Source organism: Chiloscyllium punctatum, chromosome 19, assembly GCF_047496795.1.
Source record: "Chiloscyllium punctatum isolate Juve2018m chromosome 19, sChiPun1.3, whole genome shotgun sequence".
In the NCBI taxonomy this organism is placed as follows: Eukaryota; Metazoa; Chordata; class Chondrichthyes; order Orectolobiformes; family Hemiscylliidae; genus Chiloscyllium; species Chiloscyllium punctatum.
In genome coordinates this window covers 70,898,220-70,923,288 of record NC_092757.1, presented here as the reverse complement: position 1 = coordinate 70,923,288, position 25,069 = coordinate 70,898,220, and the positions used below count along the sequence as shown (strand labels likewise).

General features: G+C 39.5%; 1 protein-coding gene across 5 annotated transcripts in view; it reads right to left on the bottom strand.

The window, feature by feature from the left end:
* The window catches only part of pitpnm3 (PITPNM family member 3), a 668,094-nt gene that overhangs the window by 13,721 nt on the left and 629,304 nt on the right, over positions 1-25,069 (bottom strand). For all 5 annotated transcript variants that reach the window (XM_072589641.1, XM_072589638.1, XM_072589639.1 and 2 more), the window contains 4 exons: positions 22,678-22,794; positions 17,134-17,250; positions 5,734-5,882; positions 1,764-1,913 (listed from right to left, as the gene is read on the bottom strand). In XM_072589641.1, the coding sequence (XP_072445742.1) occupies positions 1,764-1,913; positions 5,734-5,882; positions 17,134-17,250; positions 22,678-22,794 (533 nt within the window). The remainder of the gene's footprint in view (positions 1-1,763; positions 1,914-5,733; positions 5,883-17,133; positions 17,251-22,677; positions 22,795-25,069) is intronic.

Here is a 25,069-nt window from a genome sequence, read left to right as displayed (position 1 = left end):
GCACTGTCTCTAATAAAGAAAGATTTGAATCTTATGCAATTTCTGTACCTGACATTTACACCCAGCACCAAGTTTAAAACCTAACCCAATGCTTTTCTTTTTGAATGATCAAAGTAAGGGATCTTAATCCAAAAAAGAGAAAATGCTGGAAAATCTCAGCAAGTCTGGCAGAATCTGTAAGGAGAGAAAAGAACTGATGTTTCGAGTCTAACTGACCCTAACTGAGCTTTGACAAAGGGTCAGTTAGACTCGAAACATCAGTTCTTTTCTCTCCTTACAGATTCTGCCAGACTTGCTGAGATTTTCCAGCATTTTCTCTTTTTTGGTTTCAGATTCCAGCATCCGCAGTAATTTGCTTATATATAAGCGACCTTAGTGTTTTACAAACCAAAATTTCCTCATTGAATAACGGCAGGAAAATTATTATAGAAAGAGTAACTGGAGCTTTGAAGCAATGGCATTCAATTTGTGTTTGTTTCTATCAGTTTACTTTTAACATTTTGTTCTTTTACATAATTGTAAACGTGTTTTTGTCACTGTAGCCTTCATAAATGCACTTTTGTCAATTCAAAGGCAGTTCACTCAAAGTGGAGGTCAAGAGTTAATCCTTTATGAAAGTCTGACTGTCACTCTTAACATTCAAGAGTGAAATATCAGAAGGGAAGTGCAATTCCAGATCATAGGAAACAGGACTTACCACAGTGAAACTATTTAAGGAGAAAAAGGAATTATAAAACTCTAGCCTGAAGCAGTTGAATTAGCAGCTGCACTTTCAAATAAGCTAATCAAAACTCAACACACAGAGTTCTGAAGAACAAATTTCTGGCATGGACTCCATCTGTCTTCATTGTTGATGCTCCTTAATGTCATCCTGTAAATCAGTGATTTCTGGGTGTAAAATACATGTGTCTATCCAACTAGTAAATTGCCTTTAATCAACCTTCTTAGTATAGGAGTATCACTGACAAGGCTAGCCACTATTATCTATCAACTATCACCCTTACGAAGATGGTGGTGAACACATCATTACTAAAGGTAATTGAATTTTATATATAATCTGTGTGTATGTATATATATATATATATATATATATATATGGTTATGTTTGTCACATAAAGTAATGAATCGGCAGGGATCAATATTCCTGTTACATTGGCTTCACCTAGTTGACTGATATTACACCCAGTCTCAGGATTTACTCCAGTTTTCAGAGGGAGCAGATGAGTCTGTACCAGTTTTCTAAGGTGCCAGTAATGATGCCAGACTAAATACAGTTCTACTTATGGTGATCATGCAATGAATCATCTTGTTATCTGAGAACAATGCCTTTTCTGTAAATACTCTACAGGGTCTCTATCATGAATCACAATATAGGCTCAAGATAAAGCAAAGAGAAAGGAAGATTCGTGGCAGAGAACTATCTCAAAAAAACCCTTACCCAGTACCTCATACTGATAGAAGTGACAAATATGACAAAGTATCAGGAGATCTGGGTAAATAACATGACATTACACAGAGTTCATTAATAGGTGCCATAGAAATAAGTGTCTAGATTGTGGAATTGTATTAAAATAATAAACATTGATTGAGATTGCAATATACAATGGTAATTACAAACAGAATAGTGTGATAACTGCTCGGATAGCAGGAATTGTAGATTGTGAGAAAGAAGCCAGCATTCTTTAAATGATTTGTGACAGTTTATAGTCTCAAAATGTGAAATGCACAAATGCAATAAATGTGAAAGCTTGTGCACATAGTACCTGACCACATCCACAGCTCCTGCTCTGACCTTCGGGTCACTGCCCATGATAGAGACACTAGCAGCAAAAGAACCATCGATGCTGAAGACAACACATTCCATCCCCTTTGGCAACACTGTAAGGTAGCTCTCTGCATAAGTCTGGTCACCTCTAGTTGGAAATAAAAATCAAGGGTTAGACATTATCACTTTCACTTTCTAAAACTTGAATTAAATCAAGTTCAATCAAATTTGAATGTACATAATAAAGGAATTTCATTAATCAGATTACACTGATTAATCACTGTAAATCAGTATTCCTCAGCATTGATTAGTTCCTCTGGGATTCAGATGCAAAAGTCCCTCATAGAGGAATGTTCAATCATGGCTCAATTGACTAACATTTTATATGCAACATATTTTTGAGACTTACGTAATATTTTTCTAAAATAGTTCTTCCAAATGTTGAAAAATAAACATGACAAAAACAAAAGCTTGTCTAAATACACTAGAACATTATCATATTCCCTTTAATAACAGTTGAGAACTTTGTGATTATTGGCACTGCCAATCCAAAGAAGACTACAGTTAACATCAGAAAACATTATCAAAAAAAAATCTGAAGCTGACAAACTTCTACTTCAACTGAACTTTTAACAGTTGTAGAAATGCAATCAAGCAGTGAAATACAAACTTGAATTCAAATGTCCTCCCTACTTGAGAATTAAGGCCACCATAGAAGTGTAGTTTTCCTTATTGTGAAGGCAATGTATTAAATGGGAGCTACCCCTGATACAATTAAAAAGCAAGAGACAGACATCACTATTTTACAAAAATTACATGCAAGCAAACTTGCTGGTCTTTATATAATACATAATTATAGCTACAGTTGGGATTTTCTAATGTAATTTGATCAATTACATACTAAAAGGTCAGTTCAGCCAATACCTCAGCAATTACGTCCCAGGGATTGCTAGTCATTTAAATGAAGTCACAGGATTACTTAGAAGGTTGCTTTAAATGCCCTGTTCCAAAGAATGAAGTTATGACCATTATAAAAAAAAGTCATCTTCACAGAACTGAAAAGTAAACATCTACTTACATCTACCTTAGAAGTAAGTTTGCAAACTATAATAACATACTATAAACTTCCATCTCACAATCCCAAACTGAAAAGCAAAATCAAACATCAGCTTTTGGGAAAACAGGAGTTGTAGTGGAGTGGGGTTGTAGCTGACTTCTGAGAAATCAGGTTGTGGTCTTTGCTTGCCAAGAAAACAAAAAAGTTGTGAAGGAAAACCGAATAAACTTTCAGTAATAGTCAACATAAAAATGCAGACAAGCTAAGGAACTGTGACTGAGAGAGCTAAGAAAGACTGGAAACTAAACACTGGGTTTAGAAGCAACAAGGTGACATAAAAATACTGCCAGTGCTTCACTTTTAGTTCAACCAGAGCTGGCCATGCTGAGTACCACAGTGTTTATGAGTAGTGAGATAAAGCTATGCATCAGGACTGATGTGAGCTGAATGCATCCTGCTGCTGATCACTGTATCCCTGGAACTGGAATCAAGTAAAGCCAACATTGGAGGTGACTTAAGGGTCAAATATGCTGTCAGAAAAACAGTTGGACTCTTATCAAGGAAGACAAAGATGTGAAGGTTTTTTGTGGCTGCATGTGATGTCATGTGTGCTAAGAGAACTGTCAGTAAATTACTAAGGTCTATCTGTGTTGCAGCAGCTTTTTAAAAATGTAATGAAATATGGTTCTACTGAATACACACAAGAAGCTGCCATCATCCAGGACAAAGCAGCCCACTTGATTGGCACTACATCCACAAGCATCCACTCCCTCCACCACCAATGCTCAGTGGCAGCAACATGTACTATCTACAAGATGCACAGCAAAAATTCACCAATGATCCTCGGACAACACCTTCCAAATCCACGACCACTTCCATCTCGAAGGACAAGGGCAGCAATACACCACCACCTTCAAGCTCCCTTTGAAGCCCCTTACCATTTTTACTTAGAAATATATCGCCGTTCCTTCATTGTCGCTGAGTCAAATTCCTAGAATTCCCTCCCTTATGGGCATTGTGGGTCAATCTATAGCTGGTGGACTGCAGTGGTTCAAGAAGGCAGTTCACCACCACCTTCTCAAACTGTTTTTCTTCCAGCAACTAGGGACAGGTAATAAATGCTAGGCAGCCAGCAAAGCTCATATCCCACAAATGGATTATTAAAAATCCGCCTGTTAATTCATGTTATATTTACCTGTTAAAAATTTGTATTTGGTTTATGTCAAAGCCCATTAAATCATGTTTAACTTATGTTGATTATGATTTGATTGGTAAGGTAAAAGTGATCTTTAAAAAGTGGAATCTTGTTCCTGTGTGTGTGTGCGTGTGTGTACACACACACACACACACACCTCCCCAGGACATTTAGGAAGTTCAATTCTTTTTTGTTATTTGTCTTCACGGGGAACATAGCACAATTGTCATTAATATGTGAACCTACGCTGCAAGGATCAAGTGACTAATGAAAGGATGCGAATGCACCCTTTCCTGATTTTGTGCATGTTGGTGTTCACACACACTAATTGTAGCAGAACCTGCTAGTGACAGCAAGAATAGCCACGGCAGTTCCTTTTGCTCTTTAATCAAGGACAAGAAAGCAGACAGGATATTTCAAAAGCACTTTACGAATATCACAATTCATTTTTATTATATCTCGAGATGTCTGGACGATTTCAAAACTGATTCCAGTTATATTGTATTGCCTTTGAGATATCTTCAAATGGTTCATTTCCTGCTCCAACAGAAACTCCTTAAATATTTTCATGCACTTTAAAATAACATTCTGCTGCACAGTGTGGGTGCAAGTGCTATCTGGAGTTGGATGAGAACTGATCGGAAAACTCCATTGCAAGCATCACAAAATGAATTCAAAAGACCTTCAATTTCTTCTGTGTTATTAGAAACTGAATATGAAGTTTTTAAAAAAGAATTTGGCAAATGTATAAAGGTGAACTCAATTTACATTTCACAGCATTCTACATACGGCTGCACACTGTACAGCAAAGAATCAGACCATTTAGCCCAAATAGTCTGTGTTGATGTTAATACTGTACACAGATCTACACCCATTCAAAGTTCCTCATCTATAAAGAGAAGGGCTCATGAAGATCAAATTACTATGACTTTAACATTTAACTAATAAAAGTTCATATGTGTTATTGAATAATATCAATATATAGATAACAAATTATATACGTTTGCCATGTTGAGCAGTACCATCACCCTATTAGACTTTGACTGATCTATACTACAACCCCACAGTATCTCTATATTCCTCTGAAAATCTATCAATTTCAGGCTTATGGATTTCAATTGCCCCAGTATTCATAGCAGTTTGGAAGAATGTATTTGAATATAGTTCTATGAAAAGTATTCCTGTCCGCCCCAGCTATTGTTAATTTTGCTAATTTTAAAACCTTGATTCCCAATTCTGGATTTTTTTCATTAGAGGAATTGGTTTCTGTGTCTACTCTCTCAAATCCCTTTTAAACCCCTCAATTATATCACTGCTAAACTGTCTGAACTCCATGGAAAGCAAATTAAATTCAAGCAACCTTTCTACCTAATTCAAACCTTTAAGCCCCAATATTAATAATGGTGACTTTTGATAAAAGGCCAACATCCCATTGCTAAGGTACAATGCCCAAAATGAATGCAATTCTCTGGATGGCATCTGCTCATCTGATACATCACCTTCACATTTTTGTATTCCAACCTCCTTGAGGTAAGGTCTATTGGGTTGCTTTGTACCTGTGAACTAAATTTTAATGACTCACACTGGCACAGAGCCAAACAAGATACCTTCATAGCAGCCAGAACGTAACCCAAGTTCGTTTCAAACCACAAAAGGTCAACTGTGAAGGGTTTAAAATAACTTGACTCATAAAAGAGCACATGCAATATATAATACCTTACAACCATCTTCACTGGATAAACACCAACACTGAGCTTCTTTCCATCTGGAATGGTGTACAGGATTCTGCCATTGTTACTGGTGATCTCAGTGTCAAAGTACGCCCACCTCCCTGAGGGTGGCTGCGTCATAAGGAGAATGTCAACCTGCAACAGCACGGTAAACAGCAGAGTGTAAAAGTGCCACCTTGGGAGTAGAATTCATTCGCTGTTATGAAAGAAATAAAAATGATCAATCTTTGCTGTTTGTATCACTGACATGTCTCCCCAAGGATGGGAGCAGCTTCATATCATGGCTGACAGGAGACATTGAGCATCTTTTGATGGCCACAGTATTGAACAGAGGAAGTCTGAAATAATAAATCCACTATCTAAAATAACACAGCTCCCCCGTGAGACACTGCATCAACATCTATACAGCTTTTTGCCAAGTCTAAAAGTCATTGTCAGGGCTCTCCAATTTAAAAACGAAATAATTAGAACATCTAAAACTCACTGGCTGCAGCATCAACAGCCCTGAGAAGAATATACCATTGGCTATGTGTTACGACTTCATAAACACACTCTTTTTGATTATATTTTTGATCTTGCTTCATTCACGCTACAGCAATTCTTCATTCAAGGTGGCAGTTCTGAATTACAGACAGCAATATGTTCCTGAGTTCACTCGAGTTGCAAACTAGTCAAGGTTTACTTCATGGTTAATGATACAGCCTTCCAGTGGGTGCTATAAATAACACTGATACCCATTCAGTATCCTCTACTGCACACTCTTCAGAGAATTAAGTCACTCCAAAGTCACTGCAGAACAATATATATTTAAAAAAAGTTTAATGTTAAGTTTTAAGAACATCCGACTAGATTCAACAGTCGGCCATTCAGCCCCTCAAGCCTGCTCTGTCATTTTATAAGATTATGACTGATATAATTGTTGCTTCAACATTGCCTATCCACCAGACCTTGTGACTCTCTTTTCAATGACAAGTGGACACATTAGCCCACCCTGTCAGAGAAAAACCTCTCCTCCTCTCCATCTTAAATGGAAGACTCATTAGTTTTAACCTGGTCCTCCTAGTTCTACTTTCTTTTCAAAATCCTTTCACTTTCCACCCTATCAACTGTCCTCACAGTCTTATATGTTTCAATAAGATTACCTCTCATACTTATAAAATCCAATGGACAGTGACTCAACTTGCCCAAACTTTCTTGATAAAATACCCCTTTCATTCCAGAAACCAGTCAAGTGAACTTCCTCTGAACTGCTTCCAATGCAAGTATATCCTTTGTCGAGAGCGTGGTGCTGGAAAAACACAGCAGATCAAGCAGCATCCGAGGAGCAGCAGCTTATGCCTGAAACATCGATATTCCTGCTCCTCGAATGCTGCCTGACCTGCTGTGCTTTTCCAGCATCTGACCTCCAGCATCTGCAGTCCTCAATTTCTCCGAATGATATCCTTTATAAAGTTAAAAATCACACAACATCAGGGTATAGTCCAACAGGTTTTTTTGGAAGTATAAGCTTTCGGAGCACTGCTCCTTCATCAGGTGGGAGTGCTGCTCTTTCGTCTGCTATTTGAAGGAACAGCACTCTGAAAGCTAGCACTGCCAAATAAACCTGCCAGCCTATAACCTGGTGTTGTGTGATTTTTAACTTTGTCTACCCCAGTCCAACACTGGCACCTCCACATAATCCTTTATGAAGTAATGGGAACAAAATTGTATTAAGTACTCTAAATATGGTCTAAGCAACACCCTGATAACTGCAGCCAAACTTCCCTACTTGTATATTCCATTCCTCTTGCAATAAATGACATTTTATTTGCCTTCCTAAGCACTTACTATATCTGCCCAGTTATGTTTTGTGATTCATATACCCAATGCCCAGACTCCTCTGTAACTCAGCATCCCGCAATCTCTCTCCATTTAAATAATGCCCTGCTTTTCTATTTTTCCAGCCAAAGTGGAGAAGTTCACATGTTCCTGCATCATACTTCACTTGGCAATTTTTGCTCACTTAACCCATTTATATCCCTTTGCAGACTCCTTATGAGCTTTTCATAACTTGTTTCCTGATTTATCCTGCATTATCAACAGTTTAACAACCATACATTTGGCCCCTTCATCCAAGTCATTGATATTGATTGTAAATACCTGTAATTGAGGCTCCTGCATTGGTCTTTGGTATTGTATTTTTGAATTTCCTTTTACTTTGAATGACTGTCTAATTTTTACTTCATAGTTAGACATTATAGTGCAGTATCTGTGATGATAACCTGCCTTATGTAACACATTCCTCAACAGTAATTGTCACTTAAAGAATTAATTCCCCCCTCCTATGGAAACCCATTATGATGAATGCAACCATTAGCTATTTTGACTGTGTTTATAATGCGACGGCCCACATGTATTCTCTCACAGCTCATTCATCAATGCAGTATTTCAGAATGGTTTGGAGAATCTGAGGGGCCCGATCTATACAACTGAGATCTAGCAGGATACAGCTGTGTAGTGCTGAATCAACTGAAAACACCAGAAATTCAAGACTCACTGTTCTAATTAATACTGAAATTGTCTTTGCTTTTATAAAGTCGGGGCCTGCAAATGGACGCTGCCGTGATCTGTTTTTCCGCACAGTTACTCAGTTACCCATGGAGGGTGCGACCTTCAGCTCGCCTGCATAACTATCTGCTCAATGAAAGTGCTGAGAAATGTCAGCTATTTCACTAGTTTCTGTGGAGACTAAAATGGAGCAGGTTCAATACAGATCCATGGTTTGATACATAATCTTCTGGTAGAGCAGAACTAGATTTCCAGAATAATAACAAGATATTATTTCAGCCTTTAAAACAAAAAGAGCAAGGAAAAATGATTTTTAAAAGAGCATTAGGTTACACACAGTCAACTTACTGATCATTACATTTGTTTCTAAATTGGAAACAGTAGCTTTCATTTTCTCTCACAAAAACTGTGCAAGTTACTGGCAGTTACTATTTCGGCAGTGTGGCTGATACTTTGGACTGGATATAATTGTAGTATATTCTGAATTGAAGTTGAATACACCAGAGGGTACTCACGTTTAGTACAGACATGTTGCGTGTTTGCGTGTATTATAGGGATATTGCACAACTTACCACCATTAAAATAAAAGCGTTATTTCCATTTCCCTCAGTACAAAAGTTTGAACTGTGCTGTGTATAAGATGAGCAGAAAAGACTGAGTTTGAACATGCACCAATAGAAAGTCAAGGTTCAACACAGCAACTGCTTGGGAGGAGGAGGAGTACAAAACCCAGATTACTGAGAGAACAGAAATGTGAAGAAACATTGCTACAGGCCTTTGTTACTGTCAGTGACTATTAACGTTCAGTTTCATTTTTTTAAAGTGTGCCTACTTAAATAACAGATTTAGAAAACAATTATTTCAGGAATTTGACGACTTGATTGCTACTACTGCATTTTACATTAGATTTTCATTTCACTCAAATGAGTAACCTGTAATAAATATACTGTGCATTTATCAGGTAATAGAGTTAGAGAGTCACAGAGATGTTACAGCATGGAAACAGACCCTTCGGTCCAACCGGTCCATGCCATCCAGATATCCCAACCCAATCTAGTCCCACCTGCCAGCACCCGGCCCATATCCCCATCCAAATGCTTCTCAAATGTTGCAATTGTACCAGCCTCCACCACTTCCTCTGGCAGCTCATTCCATACATGAACCCCCTTCTGCGTGAAAATGTTGCCCTGTAGGTCTCTTTTATATCTTTCCCCTCTCACCCTAAACCTATGCCCACTAGTTTTGGACTCCCCCACCCCAAGGAAAAGACTTTGTCTATTTACCCTGTCCATGCCCCTCATAATTTTGTAAACCTCTATAAGGTCACCCCTCAACCTCTGACACCCCAGGGTAAACAGCCCCAGCCTGTTCAGCCTCCCCTGTAGCTCAGATCCTCCAACACTGGCAACGTCCTTGTAAATCTTTTCTGAACCCTTTCAAGTTTCACAACATCTTTCGGAAAGGAAGGAGACCAGAATTGCACGCAATATTCCAACAGTGGCCTAACCAATGTCCTGTACAGCCGCAACATGACCTCCCAACTCCTATACTCAATACTCTGACCAATAAATGAAAGCATACCAAACGGCTTCTTCACTATCCTATCGACCTATGACTCCACTTTCAAGGAGCTATGAACCTGCACTCCAAGGTCTCTTTGTTCATTACCATTATGGACCTTACCATTAAATGTATAAGTCCTGCCAAGATTTGCTTTCCCAAAATGCAGCACCTCGCGTTTATCTGAATTAAACTCCATCTGCCACTTCTCAGCCCATTGGCCCATCTGGTCCAGATCCTGCCCTCTTCGCTGTCCACTACACCTCCAATTTTGGTGTCATCTGCAAACTTACTAACTGTACCTCTTATGCTCGCATCCAAATCATTTATGTAAATGACAAAAAGTAGAGGGGCCAGCACCGATCCTTGTGGCACTCCACTGGTCACAGGCCTCCAGTCTGAAAAACAACCATCCACCACCACCCTCTGTCTTCTACCATTGAGCCAGTTCTGTATCCAAATGGCTAGTTCGCCCTGTTTTCCATGAGATCTAACCTTGCTAATCTGTCTCCCGTGGGGAACCTTGTCAAATGCCTTACTGAAGTCCATATAATTCACATCTACTGCTCTGCCCTCATCAATCTTCTTTGTTACTTCTTCAAAAAACTCAATCAAGTTTGTGAGACATGATTTCCCACGCACAAAGCCATGTTGACTATCCCGAATCAGTCCTTGCCTTTCCAAATACATGTAACCCCTGTCCCTCAGGATTCCCTCCAACAACTTGCTCATCACCAAGGTCAGGCTCACCGGTCTATAGTTTCCTGGCTTGTCTTTACCACCCTTCTTAAACAGTGGCACCACGTTTGCCAGCCTCCAGTCTTCCAGCTCATCACCTGTGACTATCAATGATACAAATATCTCAGCAAGAGGCCCAGCAATCACTTCTCTAGCTTCCCACAGAGTTCTCGGGTACACCTGATCAGGTCCTGGGGATTTATCCACTTTTAACCATTTCAAGACATCCAGCACTTCCTCCTCTGTAATATGGACATTTTGCAAGATGTCACCATCTATTTCCCTACAGTCTATATCTTCCATACCCTTTTCCACAGTAAATACTGATGCAAAATACTCATTTAGTATCTCCCCCATTTTCTGTGGCTCCACACAAAGGCCACCTTGCTGATCTTTGAGGGGCCCTATTCTCTCCCTAGTTACCCTTTTGTCCTTCATGTATTTGTAAAAACACTTTGGATTCTCCTTAATTCTATTTGCCAAAGCTATCTCATGTCCCCGTTTTGCCCTCCTGATTTCCCTATTAAGTATATTCCTACTTTCTTTATACTCTTCTAAGGATTCACTCGATCTATCCTGTCTATACCTGACATGTGCTTCCTTCTTTTTCTTAACCAAACCCTCAATTTCTTTAGTCATCCAGCATTCCCTATAACTACCAGCCTTCTCTTTCACCCTGACAAGAATATACTTTCTCTGGATTCTTGTTATTTCATTTCTGAAGGCTTCCCATTTTCCAGCCGTCCCTTTACCTACGAACATCTGCTTCCAATCAACTTTTGAAATTTCTTGCCTAATGCAGTCAAAATTGGCCTTTCTCCAATTTAGAACTTCAACTTTTAGATCTGGTCTATACTTTTCCATCACTATTTTAAATAGAATTATGGTCACTGGCCCCAAAGTGCTCCCCCACTGACACCTCAGTAACCTGCCCTGCCTTATTTCCCAAGAGTAGGTCAAGTTTTGCACCTTCTCAAGTAGGTACATCCACATACTGAATCAGAAAATTGTCTTGCACACACTTAAGAAATTCCTCTCCATCTAAACCTTTAACACTATGGCAGTCCCAGTCGATGTTTGGAAAGTTAAAATCCCCTACCATAACCACCCTATTATTCTTACAGATAGCTGAGATCTCCTTACAAGTTTGTTTTTGTTTGGAGTTTGCTAATTTTAATAACATTGAAAAAATGAAGAATCATTGATTTGTCTTAAACTGTATATTATCATCAATCAACAGGTACCTTGTTATATAAAAAATTCAATCTATCCCCAATAATGTTTGGTCTCTCAGATCTGCAAATGTTACAGCACTTTAGGAGTGCCTGTAGGAGTGCATGAAGTCTTGCACTTTATTTACTACACTCTTGCTAAAATGATAATGGTAAGTTAGTGGTTGTTTGATTTATTTGACAGCTTTTCTGATGAGTAGAAGTTCTAACATCAAATCTATCTGGGCTGCACACAAGCAGTGCCCTTGGTACTGAAAGGACATATGCCATTCAAATGCTCCATTGTCAGCCTTGGATCTGTCGGTAGGTTCCCCTCTTTCAGTTAAAAGGTTATGGGTTTAAGTTGCATCCAGATGCTGATCATAGAGATCAAGGCTGATACTGCAGTACCGAGTGATGGACACCAGAGGTTAAAACATAAATGCTTTTCTGGTCAGAGTTACATTTCAATTCGCACGCATATGACTTCATCCCACTGATTACACCTTCTTTTGGAATGCTCTAACTGCATTGAGGGTCTACCTACAGCAAATGGATTACAGCAATTCGGAAAGACAGCTCACCACCACCTCCTCAAAGGTAACTGGGGATGGACAATAAATGCTGGCCAGCCAGCGACACCCTGGTCTACTATGTAAATTGGAAAGTAGATACACATGCACTAAAGTTCTCACCCAATTATCATCATCTGTTTTCTAGTTCTACTTGTGTTCAAGTGTCCCCTCCCAGACCTTACTAGATAATAACACTAAGGAAGGCTGCACTGTCACAGATGCTGCTTTTCGGATGAGATGGTCAACCAAAGTCCTGGCTGCAATTTCAAATGTCGATAAAAGATTTCCTAGAAGTAGTACAAAGTGGAATAGGACAATTATCTCTGGGCATTCTTCAAATTGCTCATACTGACATCCCTGTCCTCAGAGTGGGTTCCAAAATATCCAATATAAGAGCATGAGATGGCACCTTATCTTTTAATTCGACATTTTACAGTCTGCTGGTTTCACAAATGGTCTCATTACATAGTTTCCCTTTTCTCTGGGTTTCACTAGTTTTTAAAATGGGATGTAGGTGAGGCCAGTATTTGTTGCCTCTTCCTAATTTCCTGTCAGCAGAGTGCTTGATAGGCTATTTTAGAAGGTAGTTAAACAACAGTCACATTGCTGTGAGTCTGGAGCCAGACCAGAGAAGGGTGGCAGATTTCCTTCTGTGATCAGTGCATCAGATGGGTTTTTACAACAATCACAGATCACGGAGATCAGCTTTCATTCCAGATTATTGACAGAATTCAAATTTGGCAGCATCAGCTGCTGTGCTGGAAACTGAACCTATGTTCCAAAGCATTAGTCTGAGCCTCTGGATCACCAGACCAGTCACATCCCCACAACACTGCCATCTCTTATTTTTATCTCTATTTTGGTTTCAAACAGAAGTTGATCATTATTCTCCCTGTCACACCTCCCCTCGATACAGTTTTTCTTTTAAGTGTTGCACTATCAGACCCTCTGATCATCCACCATCAACTTTTTCATCATTTAATCTCTCTTGTCTTCTATCTAATCACAGACTTCCCTTTTGTGTTTCTTTTCTATCTCCTCTTACTCCACCTCTCCCATTACCTTTCTTGCATTAAATCTATTAAATTTGTAACTTTTCCCACTTCTGATGAAAGATCATGGATATGAAACAGTCCCTGAACAACATGATTGGGCTTTTAGCACATGTGCTCTGCAGTGATCAGTGGACTGATTCTCAAAAACCAATTTGTACAACAGCTGAAGAAAGTACTGGGAAAGGCGATATGAAACCAGATGAAGTGGGTGGTGATGGCAGTAAAGTAAATGGGATTAATTTTTGATTGGTAAATATGCCTCAACAGGTAACCAGGAAATGGGAATTGGGGAACAGTGCAGCCTCAGACTGAAGGAAACGACCCTTCAGAAGTGAGCTGAGGAGGAATTTCTTCAGCCAAAGATTGGTTAATCTGTGGAACTCATTGCCACAGAGAGCTGTGAAAGCCAAGTCATTGAGTGTATTTAAGATAGAGATAGTTAGGTCCTTGATTAGTAAGGGGATCAAGGGTTATGGAGAGAAGGCAAGAGAATGAGGTTGAGAAACATATCAGCCATGATCGAATGGTGGAACAGATTCAATAGGCTGAATGGCCTAATTCTGCTCCTGTATCTATGGTCTTATCTTATGGTCAGTTACTGAATCTGAAAGATCTAAAACATGGTGGAGCATGGTGAAGGCTCCATTAATGTCTCGGTTGTCAGATGAACTGTTATCTTTCATGATTTCTGACTGCATCCACTGGGAAAACTACATAAACACAGAAAACCAAAAAGAAGATTGTGCAGACAGGGTGACGTAAGATCGGATAAAAAGAGACCTTTTTGGCCAAATGGGCCAGCACAGCTGACTGTTTCAAATGGTCAATTTATATACTGGAGAACGTTATCCTACTGTCCGCAGGATGCTCCCTTATTCCCTAGGCGTCACCTCAAAGAAACACTCCCTAACAGAGATTAATGATTTGTAATTTGATTCCAGTCGTCACTATAATGAGTACATTCACACGTACAGAGCTTTTAATCAATAATGCTGCATTAGAATTTGTAAGTTCTCATGAGGAGACTTCTCAGAAAAGTTGTTTTGTTCATTGTCAGGATAACACCAGATATCTTTCATCAAAGCTGTTTTCTTTTTGAAATAATTGTCCAATTTTAATATAAAACCTGCTTTTAGCAACCTCTATTCCAACACATTGTGCTCTGTTCTGTCTGAATTCACTGCCTTCCAATCCTCCTCCGTGTAAGCACCTCAACACATAGTCACAAGCACTTTGGTATCTCACAGAGTTTTCCTAATCCGATTGGGTTACAATGTTCGGCTAATTCTGAATTGCATCATGTTTTATGGAGGATTTCTTGCTGAGAAGCTAAGTGTCTTTTCTTGCCTAATCATAACAAACTTCCCTCATTAATTACTATGTCCCTTGGCATCCCTCACAACCAAATTCTGCCCCATCTTACCGTACACTGGAACAGCTCATCACTCACTGGACATCCCTGAATTCATTTGCATCCATTCTAACTTTGAAAGCCCTGGTTATGCCCTGCCAGTTCTTAGCTGCCCTGCACAAGTTGCAGCCATTTGCTCTGGACATGGTAAACAGGAGGAAATCGGTGTTCTGCTTTGCAGGTAAATCTTGGAGGTGCTACTGAAATGGTGATGCACACACATGATTTCTTTTTCCCTAGGATCATCAGTAGAGGTCTTAACACAAGGTATGCCAGCCCGGTCTAAGATTGCCACAAGTTTAAAGCAGTGTAGGTTGTGTGGAGGAATACCTACCACAAGAGGAAGAAATTCAATGTCCTCCTCCACTGCATTAGTGTTAATGCCACCATCTACTCTGTACTACCTCACACTCACTCCATCTCAGCTACTTTTTCCACCTCCCATGAAGGCTCATGCTCTACCACTTTCACTTCTGCCTGAAACATCCTCCCTCTTTCACTCTTGCCAATATCACTAACACTGCAAGCCCTCAATGCTGTTTTCTCAATCATTATGACACCTCCCCTCCCTCACACCAACAGTAATAACTGTGACACCCACTTTCACCTTCTGCATCTACATAGGCTTGGAATGACTGTGCATTATAGCAGAGAGTGAAGAGCCTAGAGATGCAGCCTGTCTATGAACTGGGGGTGTATCCCGAGCGCACAATGTCCTTGCTGCACATCCTGCTCGTGGATCAGAGATGTGCCATGAAGATTCTTAGATACTGACAACATGTTGGATACCAATGTTCATGGATGTGGAGTGCATGTAGCCAGTGCCCGTGTAGTGTGCTTTGAGATGTTGGTGTCTGATTTCCAACACAGAGATCATTTTGGAGCAAGTGGGGAGCTGAATTTACCAAGTCCTTCCTCTGGTTTCCTTGTCAAAGTTTTCCAGACACTTAAGTTGTTCAGTGAACTGAGTAATGTAAGCATCTCAATATTAATGTGGCATTAACAAAGCATTTAACAAGTGTAAATCCCCATAGATTGGCCTGTATTTGCCTAGCAAGAATCTCGTGGCACATCTCTGATCCATGAGCAGGATGTGCAGCAAGGACATTGTGCCCTCGGGATACACACCCAGTTCATAGACAGGCTGCATCTCGAGGCTCTTCACTCTCTGCTATAATGCACAGTCATTCCAAACCTATTTAGATGCAGATGGAATCCCTGCCTTGCACTGTCTTAGTTTGCCTTTTTACATCTGTGAAAAGCAGAAAAGATGGCATTGGTTGCTCCTGGCCATGAGGTGGACCTTAATGCTGATTCTGCTAAACATTTCACCATAGCCCACGTTACTCAAACCCCGATAACATTCCTCCTATTGTATGAACTATGCCTACAGTCTTCTTTCCACAAGCATCCTTCCTCGTCTCCTTCCATTCCCCCAATCATAAGTCCTGCTTTGCTCATCGCTAAAAACAAATCTCCGAAATCACTTACAACTGCACTTTCAGAATCTCCATAATAAACTTGAACCCGTTTATAACATTCTGCAGCTACCCATTTGCTCAACTGCACCCTCACCCCTATCATTGATGCCCTGACTCCAGTAAGAACATTATTCCTGATACAGTCCTCATCTCTGCAACTTTAAATTTAAAGGAGATAGACGGAAAGGTATATGATGGACAATTGGTTTAGTATCAAACAACAGATTCAACACCATGGGCTCCTACTCTCATCAGCTAAAACTACATACTGTTCCAGAATCAATGAAAAGATAAAACTAGGTTTCTTATCCCTTCTTCAATCTTCTGAAACCAGTTTTCATTGTCCCCTCCATTCATATTTTAACAATATGGATTCATGGTCTTCTTTCTCAGTAAGACCAAGACCAATCAATCAGCTGCCTCTGCTAGATTACTCCCTTTCTCTGTGACATCTAATGTAACTGGCTTTAGTTTCCCACTGCTCTGGCCCTGAATTTGCCTCATTCTCCTTTTCCTCCTTTTTGCCCTGCATGGTATGTCTGACCTCACCTCGTCCACGAAACCATCCTCTGCTTCTGTTCTGGCTAAAACTTAAATCAGAATTTATTTACAAGTATGACTATAACACAACATACCACACTGGAATAATTTATTATACTTCATACTTCTACAGTTTTCATTTATTTTTCACAAGCACTTTTTTTTTATTCTGAAGAGGTTGTTTTCATTTGTCAAGAGGGCAGAATTGATATCTCGGCAGCAATTGTATGAGAACATTTTCTACTTAGTATAACCAACATCTTTATACCTTTTCTCCAGTCAGGGTGACCATGTCTAGAGGACCATACATGAATCTTCCCATCAATATCTGAGGGCTACCTTCTGCTGTGATAACATCATTGGCTCGGTGGTTGGCCGTCACATTCTGAGAAAAAAGAATTTTATAGTGTTACTAATCATTATTCATTCAAAGAACTGCAGACAATATTTTCTCAATATTTGCTAATCAATCACAAATCCCTTTTTGATTTAGTTTTTCCCCTTCCCATGGAACTTCCTTCAACCAACTTGCCCTCCCACCCTAAAGATACTGTCTTATATTCCAAGAAGATTCCAGTTGCAGAGCCCTTAACCGATTAGTAAAATGTCCAGGATGTTGTTATTTAGAAGTGGGTCCATCTGAGTATGTTCAGACCAATGAACCAAGGGTATTCATCATAGTTTAATTCAGGTCCATTTTATCTGGGTAACCACATAGAGGCATAGAGTAATACAGCACAGAAAGAGATCCTCTGGTCCAACCAGTCCATGACAACCATAATCCCACCTTTCTGCACCTGGCCCATATCCCTCCAAACATGACCTAGTCATGTAGTTATCTAAATGTCTTTTAAACATTTTATGTGTAGCTGCATCCACCAATTTCTCTGGAAGTTCATTTCACCACATGAACCACTCTGTGCCCCTCATCTCTTTAAATCTTTCTCCTCACACCTTAAAAATATGCCACGTAGACTTGAAATTCCCCTCCCTAGAGAAAAGACACTTGCCATTCACCTTATCTATACCCCTCATTATTTTATAAAACTTTATAAGGTCACATCTCAACCTCCTATGCTCCATTGAAAAAAGTCCCAAGTTATCCAGCATCTCCTTATAACTCACATCCTGCATTCCTGGCAGCATCCTAGTAAATCTCTTCTGGACTCTCTCCAGCTTTATATCCTTCCTTTTACAGGGTGACCAGAACTGGACACAGTACTCCAGAAGAGGTCTCACCTGTGTTCTGTTCTCTACGCAATGTCCCAACTCTGATACTGAGCAATGTTTTCACATCCACTGGGGATTCCTAGTTAATACTCAAGAGGAGTGTTGGCATTGTTTATTTTTTATTTTTATCTTTCCAAGCCCAGAGAATTTGAGGTCAAGAGCAGCACCTCTACCACTTGTATTGTGTCTGAATTTGCTAACTGAGACAATAAGAGATGTGTGTCCATTTGCCTTCGAAACCTCCAGATCAGCTTGTGTAAGTATCACACTGAGGGGTTGGAAAAGATCATCACTCCTTTCCTAATCTGTCAATCTCATGTTCAAAATATATCTCAGTGATCTCAGGTTGACAAGAGGTGCAAAACACATCAATTGTCACAATATTTTCTCTAATTTACAAATAGGATGAATAGAAGTCCAATTATCCTCCCAACTCCATCAGTTAAGCACAGATCAGTGTCTGATAATGTGATTCACACTGAGAATCTTTGTTCTCAGGTACCTGTCAATCAGAATTAAACCCAAGAGAGAACAGTAGAGACCAGAATCTTGATGACAAGACAATAAAAAAACTAAATAACTATCAATACGAGGAAGAACATTTCCTGCTGCTCATCTATTTTTAGTTTCTATCATGAAAAACTGATTTACAAAACTGACCAAATGCTGACTCAATGGTTCGCTTTGCATAAAGGTGTATCATCCAGGAATGTGATTAAGCAGAATTGAATTTGTGGGTCTCATGTCCCATGGATTTACTCAATTACTTTGAGGGTCAGTAAAAAATATCAGTGCTTTGTTATCTTAGAGGTTTCCTCTGCTCATCTGGGAGATTGGATTGGTTAGATACAGCTTATGACACAGTCTTCAGATGAAAAATGGTTTCAATTTGCTTACCTTACTAGTTATTTGAGCAATGCTGTTAAAAGCTCTGCAAAGCTTGTTCAATACATGACTATCTCAGGACACTAATGCATTAGTAGGCAGGAATAAAGGGGAGCACGCTAACAGACAGGGCAGGTACAGTTTAGGAAAGTACAACTGTGACATGTTTCTAGTATTCAGACCAACTGAAAGTAAGGTTCAAACAAGATTCATTTAATGGGAGTGACATTTTACCAATATTTAAAGATTAGTGAACTGTCAAAGACGTTTACATGTCTAGCCCATTTCCCACTCCCTTTTTGAATGTCAACATTTTTCTTGGCATTATTTCTTAGCTGTTTCTTATCGCTTTAACCTTAGCATTCCGCGTTTACTCATTTAGTTGACTTTTATTGTTGGTATTGTTGGTTGAATAATTTACCCTCACTGAGGCAAATGTACGATAATTAAATGTAAATGGTGGAATGAGATGATCCATCACTTACACAAAAGGGCAAAAGGAACAGTTTTACAAGAAGGAGTTAAAAATGTAAAGGACCATAAGACATTCAGTCTCAGAGCAATTGTCAGGCTTAAAATCCAAATAGAAAACATCATGGTAATTTTTATCCTTCAATAGTATGGCTGCTCTCACAATCTTGCAGCAAGGTGTTCCAATGGAGACTATAGCATCCTCATAATAGTCCTGTGGTCATCTTCCACATGTAATGGGGTAGGGTTAGCGACACAGGCAAAGAGAAAACACAAGGTTCACATTGCTGAAGTTCTACTCCCACCTACTTTTCTAGTTTTTGATTTCAGGTTGGAGTCTGTGTTAAAAACTATTCTCAATTAAGACTTTTTGAAATCAAGCTGAACTGCATGATTATTGCCCTGACCACAGGTCACAACGCCAAAGTGCTGCGGACATTTTAATCCTTTAATTCCCGAACGTATTTTATTTAAAAGAAGTGGAGGAGCTGGTGTTGGACTTGGGGTGGACAAAGTTAAAAATCATACAACACCGGATTATAGTCCAACAGGTTTATCTGGAAGCGCTAGCTTTCAGAGTTTTTGGAGGACAGCTACCTGATGAAGGAGCAGCGCTCCGAAAGCTAGTGCTTCCAAACTAACCTGTCAGACTATAACCTGGTGCTGTGTGATTTTTAATTTAATTTTAAAGAAGACTGCTATAGAGATAAAATAATACGGAGCTATAAAATCTTCTGATGGAATATAACACCTAAGCGTGTCAAAGAAACTTCAAATGGGCTGAGCTGTGATCTCTTGCAACTATAAAGATAAAGAGGGGCTGACAATCCCAGAGTCAACAACTGATGATTATGGCCCAAACTGCAAACACATTTGATGTTTTTCACTTTGAAGAATGCACCAAGATGGAGGTTTAAAAGGCAGTCCAACTGCACTGGATTGGACCAGTCGGACTGAATGCTCTCATGTATACCAGCTTGTGTTCAAGAGTTAGTGTGCTGCAAAGATCACAGTCAAAGAACTATCCCCTAGTTACGCAGTAAAGACTATTTTTATCATTCCACATGCCACAAACTAGTTAAAGGAGGAATCAGGACAAACGAACTTCCATCAGCCTAAAAATCAAGAATCTTAAAAGTCATCTGTTCAATTGCTAACATTAGCACCACTGATCCAACCCAATTATTCTCATAGCATCATCTTATGTGCTTTTCACAAACAGTTAAGATACTGATCCATATAACCTTTTTTTCAGTTTTGACTTGTTGGACTGAGCTCTCATTTTAAATCTGTGTGCATATGTACTACATTACTAATTCTTCTCCTGTGTGTGTGTGTGTGCGTGTGCATTTATACTATATTACTAATTATTTTCCTGTGTGTGTGTGTCTGTATGTGTGTATATACTACATTACCAATTTTTCTCCTGTGTTTGTGTGTGTGTGTGTGTGCGTGTGTGTGTACTATATTACTAATTCTCCTTGCCTTTAGTAAGTAATAAACTCTGTTTTTGTTAACTCAAGAATGTCTGGGTAAATTGGCTCCTTTTAATGCACAAATTAATTTTGTCTGGAAAAAGGATATCCACAAGGGAAGGGATGCTGTTTTTGCAAAAAACAAATTAAACTTGTTGCACCCAAACCAAAGGGATGGGTGCAACAAGAAGCTTTGAGGTATCCCATCTGGAACAGTAATGAATGAGTTGCAGTATTATAGTGGAGATTCAGTATGTACTTATTCTACATGTATCTGATGGAGTTAATGGGAAACCGTACTGGGGATACTCTAGGACAGGAGCAGATTTCTCCTGTCAAATGGGTTATTAGGAAGGGTGTAAGGCTCTAATTGCAATTTATGAAAGCAACAAGTACACACGTGATGATGCTAATGTTTGTAAATATTGGGTTTGACAGCATTCTGTGCTCATTTTTGCTAACTGTAGTATTTCTTCTGCAGTCTTAAAAAAGTAGATCGAATCTATTTAAAACTAGAAATGGCCTGGTGATTTACTACATAAACCATGACAAGTCATTGGTGCCAAATAGAGCAATTTATTTTGTAAAATGACTGGTCTGTAAAGTACTTTTATAATATAAGATTATGTTAGAGAGGCTAATTGAACTTGTCCCCAATGGTTTTACACCACCCTCTGGTTGATTTATTGGTCCAGATGAATTGTGGTATGATGTGCGCTATAATATTATGAGCTGAGGCCTGGAATTTGCAATAGGAAAGTAAAAATAAATGTAAAAACCTAAGTAGCTTTTCTCTCATTACCAAAGCAGATTAAATAGAGCATAATTGGAGAGACTTTGTTAAACATAAATCTGGGAGGAAGGCCAAAGCATAGCAACTTCATTCGACTAAGTGTGTATCCAAGAAGAACTGTGATATATAAACCATATCATTGATGTTGGAATGAACTGCTTATTCCAAACACCTTTTGCACAATTGACAGGTATCTTGTTTCAAAATAAATTGACACAAGTGCACAGATAACAAATATTATATATATAAATGTTACTTAGATACATAACATCCATTTGGTACAATTAGTAGTGAGGTTGCAAATAGGTTAAGGTTGCTCTAGTCTTGAGTTGCAAGCAATCTGCTCCAAGCTCATTTAAGGTTTTGCTTCTGCTTGCACTTGAGACGATGGCAGAAATAAATGTTTTCTAAATGGGCTTTTGTGTCCATTTCTAGAGAAGATGTTACGACTCAAAGCACAATTTGTTTATGTGTACAGAGCAAAGACTTGAATTTAAAATACATTGAAGTAATTGTGTCAATTCTGCTTTTGGCCACAAAATGGCAGCATTGCAGTCAAGAAGGGGCTGCAGCACAAAAATCTGTAATAAACAAATTAGAACCATAGATTCCCTACAGTGTTGAAGCTGGACATTCAGCTCATCAAGTCCACGCTGACATCTCACCTGGACCCACCCCCCACCCCCCCCACCACCCTCCAACACTATCCCTGTAACCCTGTATTTTCCACCGCCAATCCACTTAAACTGCACACCTTTGAACTGTTGGAGGAAACCGGAGCATCCAAAGGAAAACCACGCAGACAAGAGAAGAATGTGCAAACTCCACACAGACAGTCGCCAAAGGCTGGAATTGATTAGGCAAGTCACAAGTACATTGCCTACCAAGAGGTTGTTATCATATCATCTATTTCTTTATCTATTTCTTTATTTCTCAATCAAACACAATTTGCACAAACCCTAAGCTTCACGTGTGTTCGTCTGCGAAGCCACTTCTCCCGTGGACTTGATTCATTGCACGTGGATGAATCCTTGCTGTCATTCTCCTTTATATTCACACTTTCATACCTCATTACCTGTAATTGGAAAAGCTTCAGCTATAAATACCAAAAACACATTGATACAGAGCAATCTCCAATATGGTACACATTACTTATAGTTCTTTTACAGAGAAACCATAAAAATAACTACTTCAGTATGCTTTCGCTGTAAGCATAAATGATAGCCTGATAGGCACAGAGCAGACAATGTATCTTTTACTGAAAAAAAGCCTTAAAACAGCTTTAATTAATCCAGTTCCAATTTTCCAAGTCAAATTTATTAAATTATGTCAATATTTGCAACTGAGAATCCCTTTCCATGATGACAGTGGAATTTGAGTAACGGAATTTACTCAAGGCTAACTTAGATAGATATTTGGGAGGAAACACAAAAGTGGAATTGTAACCACAATGAATTCAGTGATCTGATTGTATAGCAGAGTAGGATCAAAGGGCCACATGGCCTACACCTAAGTCCAGCGTTCCTAAGGCAAGCACAGCATGAATGCAATTGCACAGTTTGTTAGCACAGACACCATAAACATGCAGCATCTTAGTATAAATCTTTGATAGCTCATATCATAAAACAAGTCACAAATGCTTTAAAAGTGTATGATGAACAGTTTATTTTTCATAAATCAATTAAATGATTACTCTACTCCAGTACCATTTTTCATGACACTAACTCAATGATCACAGAGTGGCTGATCATTATGTCATTACAGCTGACCTTCATGACCTTTATGTAGAAGGTGTCCTGTGTCACCCATTCTAACCTGCCACACTTCAGGTCTGACCCTGCTTTCATTATCAAACCTGCTGACCAGGGTGGTGCTATTGTCAAGAACTGCACCTTACAGAGGCTGAATGCCAACTTTCATAAATGTCTTCCCGTCTCCACGAGTCCCATGCCTCCGTAATTGAACATCAAGCTGCTCTTCCAGGGCTGTCAATGTTTTCATCTCCTCTGGGAATCACACCTCCACAGCCTTCCACCTCATAGTTCCCCATTCTCTCATACAGCTCCATCCTTTCCAAACTCGACAAACAGGACTGCTCTGGCTGACTCAGCGTTTCAGCCTGTTCCTTCCTAACTGAACTTACATCTTTCTATTTTGATTCTATTTTTTCTCCCTTAAACCGGCCTCCTCACACCTACATTCATGATTCTCCTGATGCTTCACGTCAGTTTCACAAATTTCATTTTCTGGCCTCAGTCATTTTCTCTTCACTATGGGCATGCAATCTTTCTACTGTATTCATTGCTCACAATATGGTTTCCCTTACAATACCAAGGCCAGGCACAGACTGGATGTCTATTTTGTGGGACAAACTCTGTTCTGTTCACATGTATGACCCCACCTTTTCAGTAACTCGTTATTTCATGACACCATCTTGCTTTTATGTTAATGTTTCTGCCCTGGGCTTGCTGTAGTGCTCCAGCAAAACCCAATGCAAGCTGCAGAAACACCACCTCATTTTCTGTTCGGCACTTTATGGCCTTTAGGACTCAACATTAAGTTCAATAACTTCAGACCATGAACGCTATCTTCCGTTTGATTACTTCTGCCCCCTACAAACATCCTCATCCTCTGCTGCTGTTTCCGGTTTGAAACAACTCCACTGAGGATGGTATTCCTTCACCAAGTCACCCTTTATTTACATGCGGACAGTCCTTCGTACTAATCCAGCTTCTTCAGAGCCAGCTATTAGAGTGAACAGGCTGTCTGACCCTTCATTTCTTATCTGTCAGCCAGGGTTTTCTGATTGGACCAGAATAATAGCCCCTATCAGGGAACTCATATTCCATGAGATCAACCTAGCTAACATCATTGCAATCATTACACTTCTGCATGAGTTTGTTTTCAAAGGAACAGACCTATTTTTTGATATACCTAATGTTACCACCTACTATTCCTCTATATGGTTCTCAGCTACCTCTCTCTTTGCCTTTGTGAGTAACTTTCCTACCTGTTCAACCTGCTCCTCCCTCCCTACCTTTTCTAAAGCATAAAAAAATCAATTTTCCATACTCCTTCAGTCCTGAAGAGAAGTAACACTGGACTCACAACATCAACACTATTTCTCCGGCTCCAAATGCTGCCAGACCTGCTGAGTTTCTCCAGCACTTCCTGCGGCTTCCATTATGCCTGTTCCCTGGTTGCCTCTGACCAACCATTTTCAAGCATCTACATTGGCACACTCTCTATTGATTAGATTAGATTAGATTACTTACAGTGTGGAAACAAGCCCTTCGGCCCAACAAGTCCACACCGCCCCGCCAAAGCGCAACCCACCCAAACCCCTACAT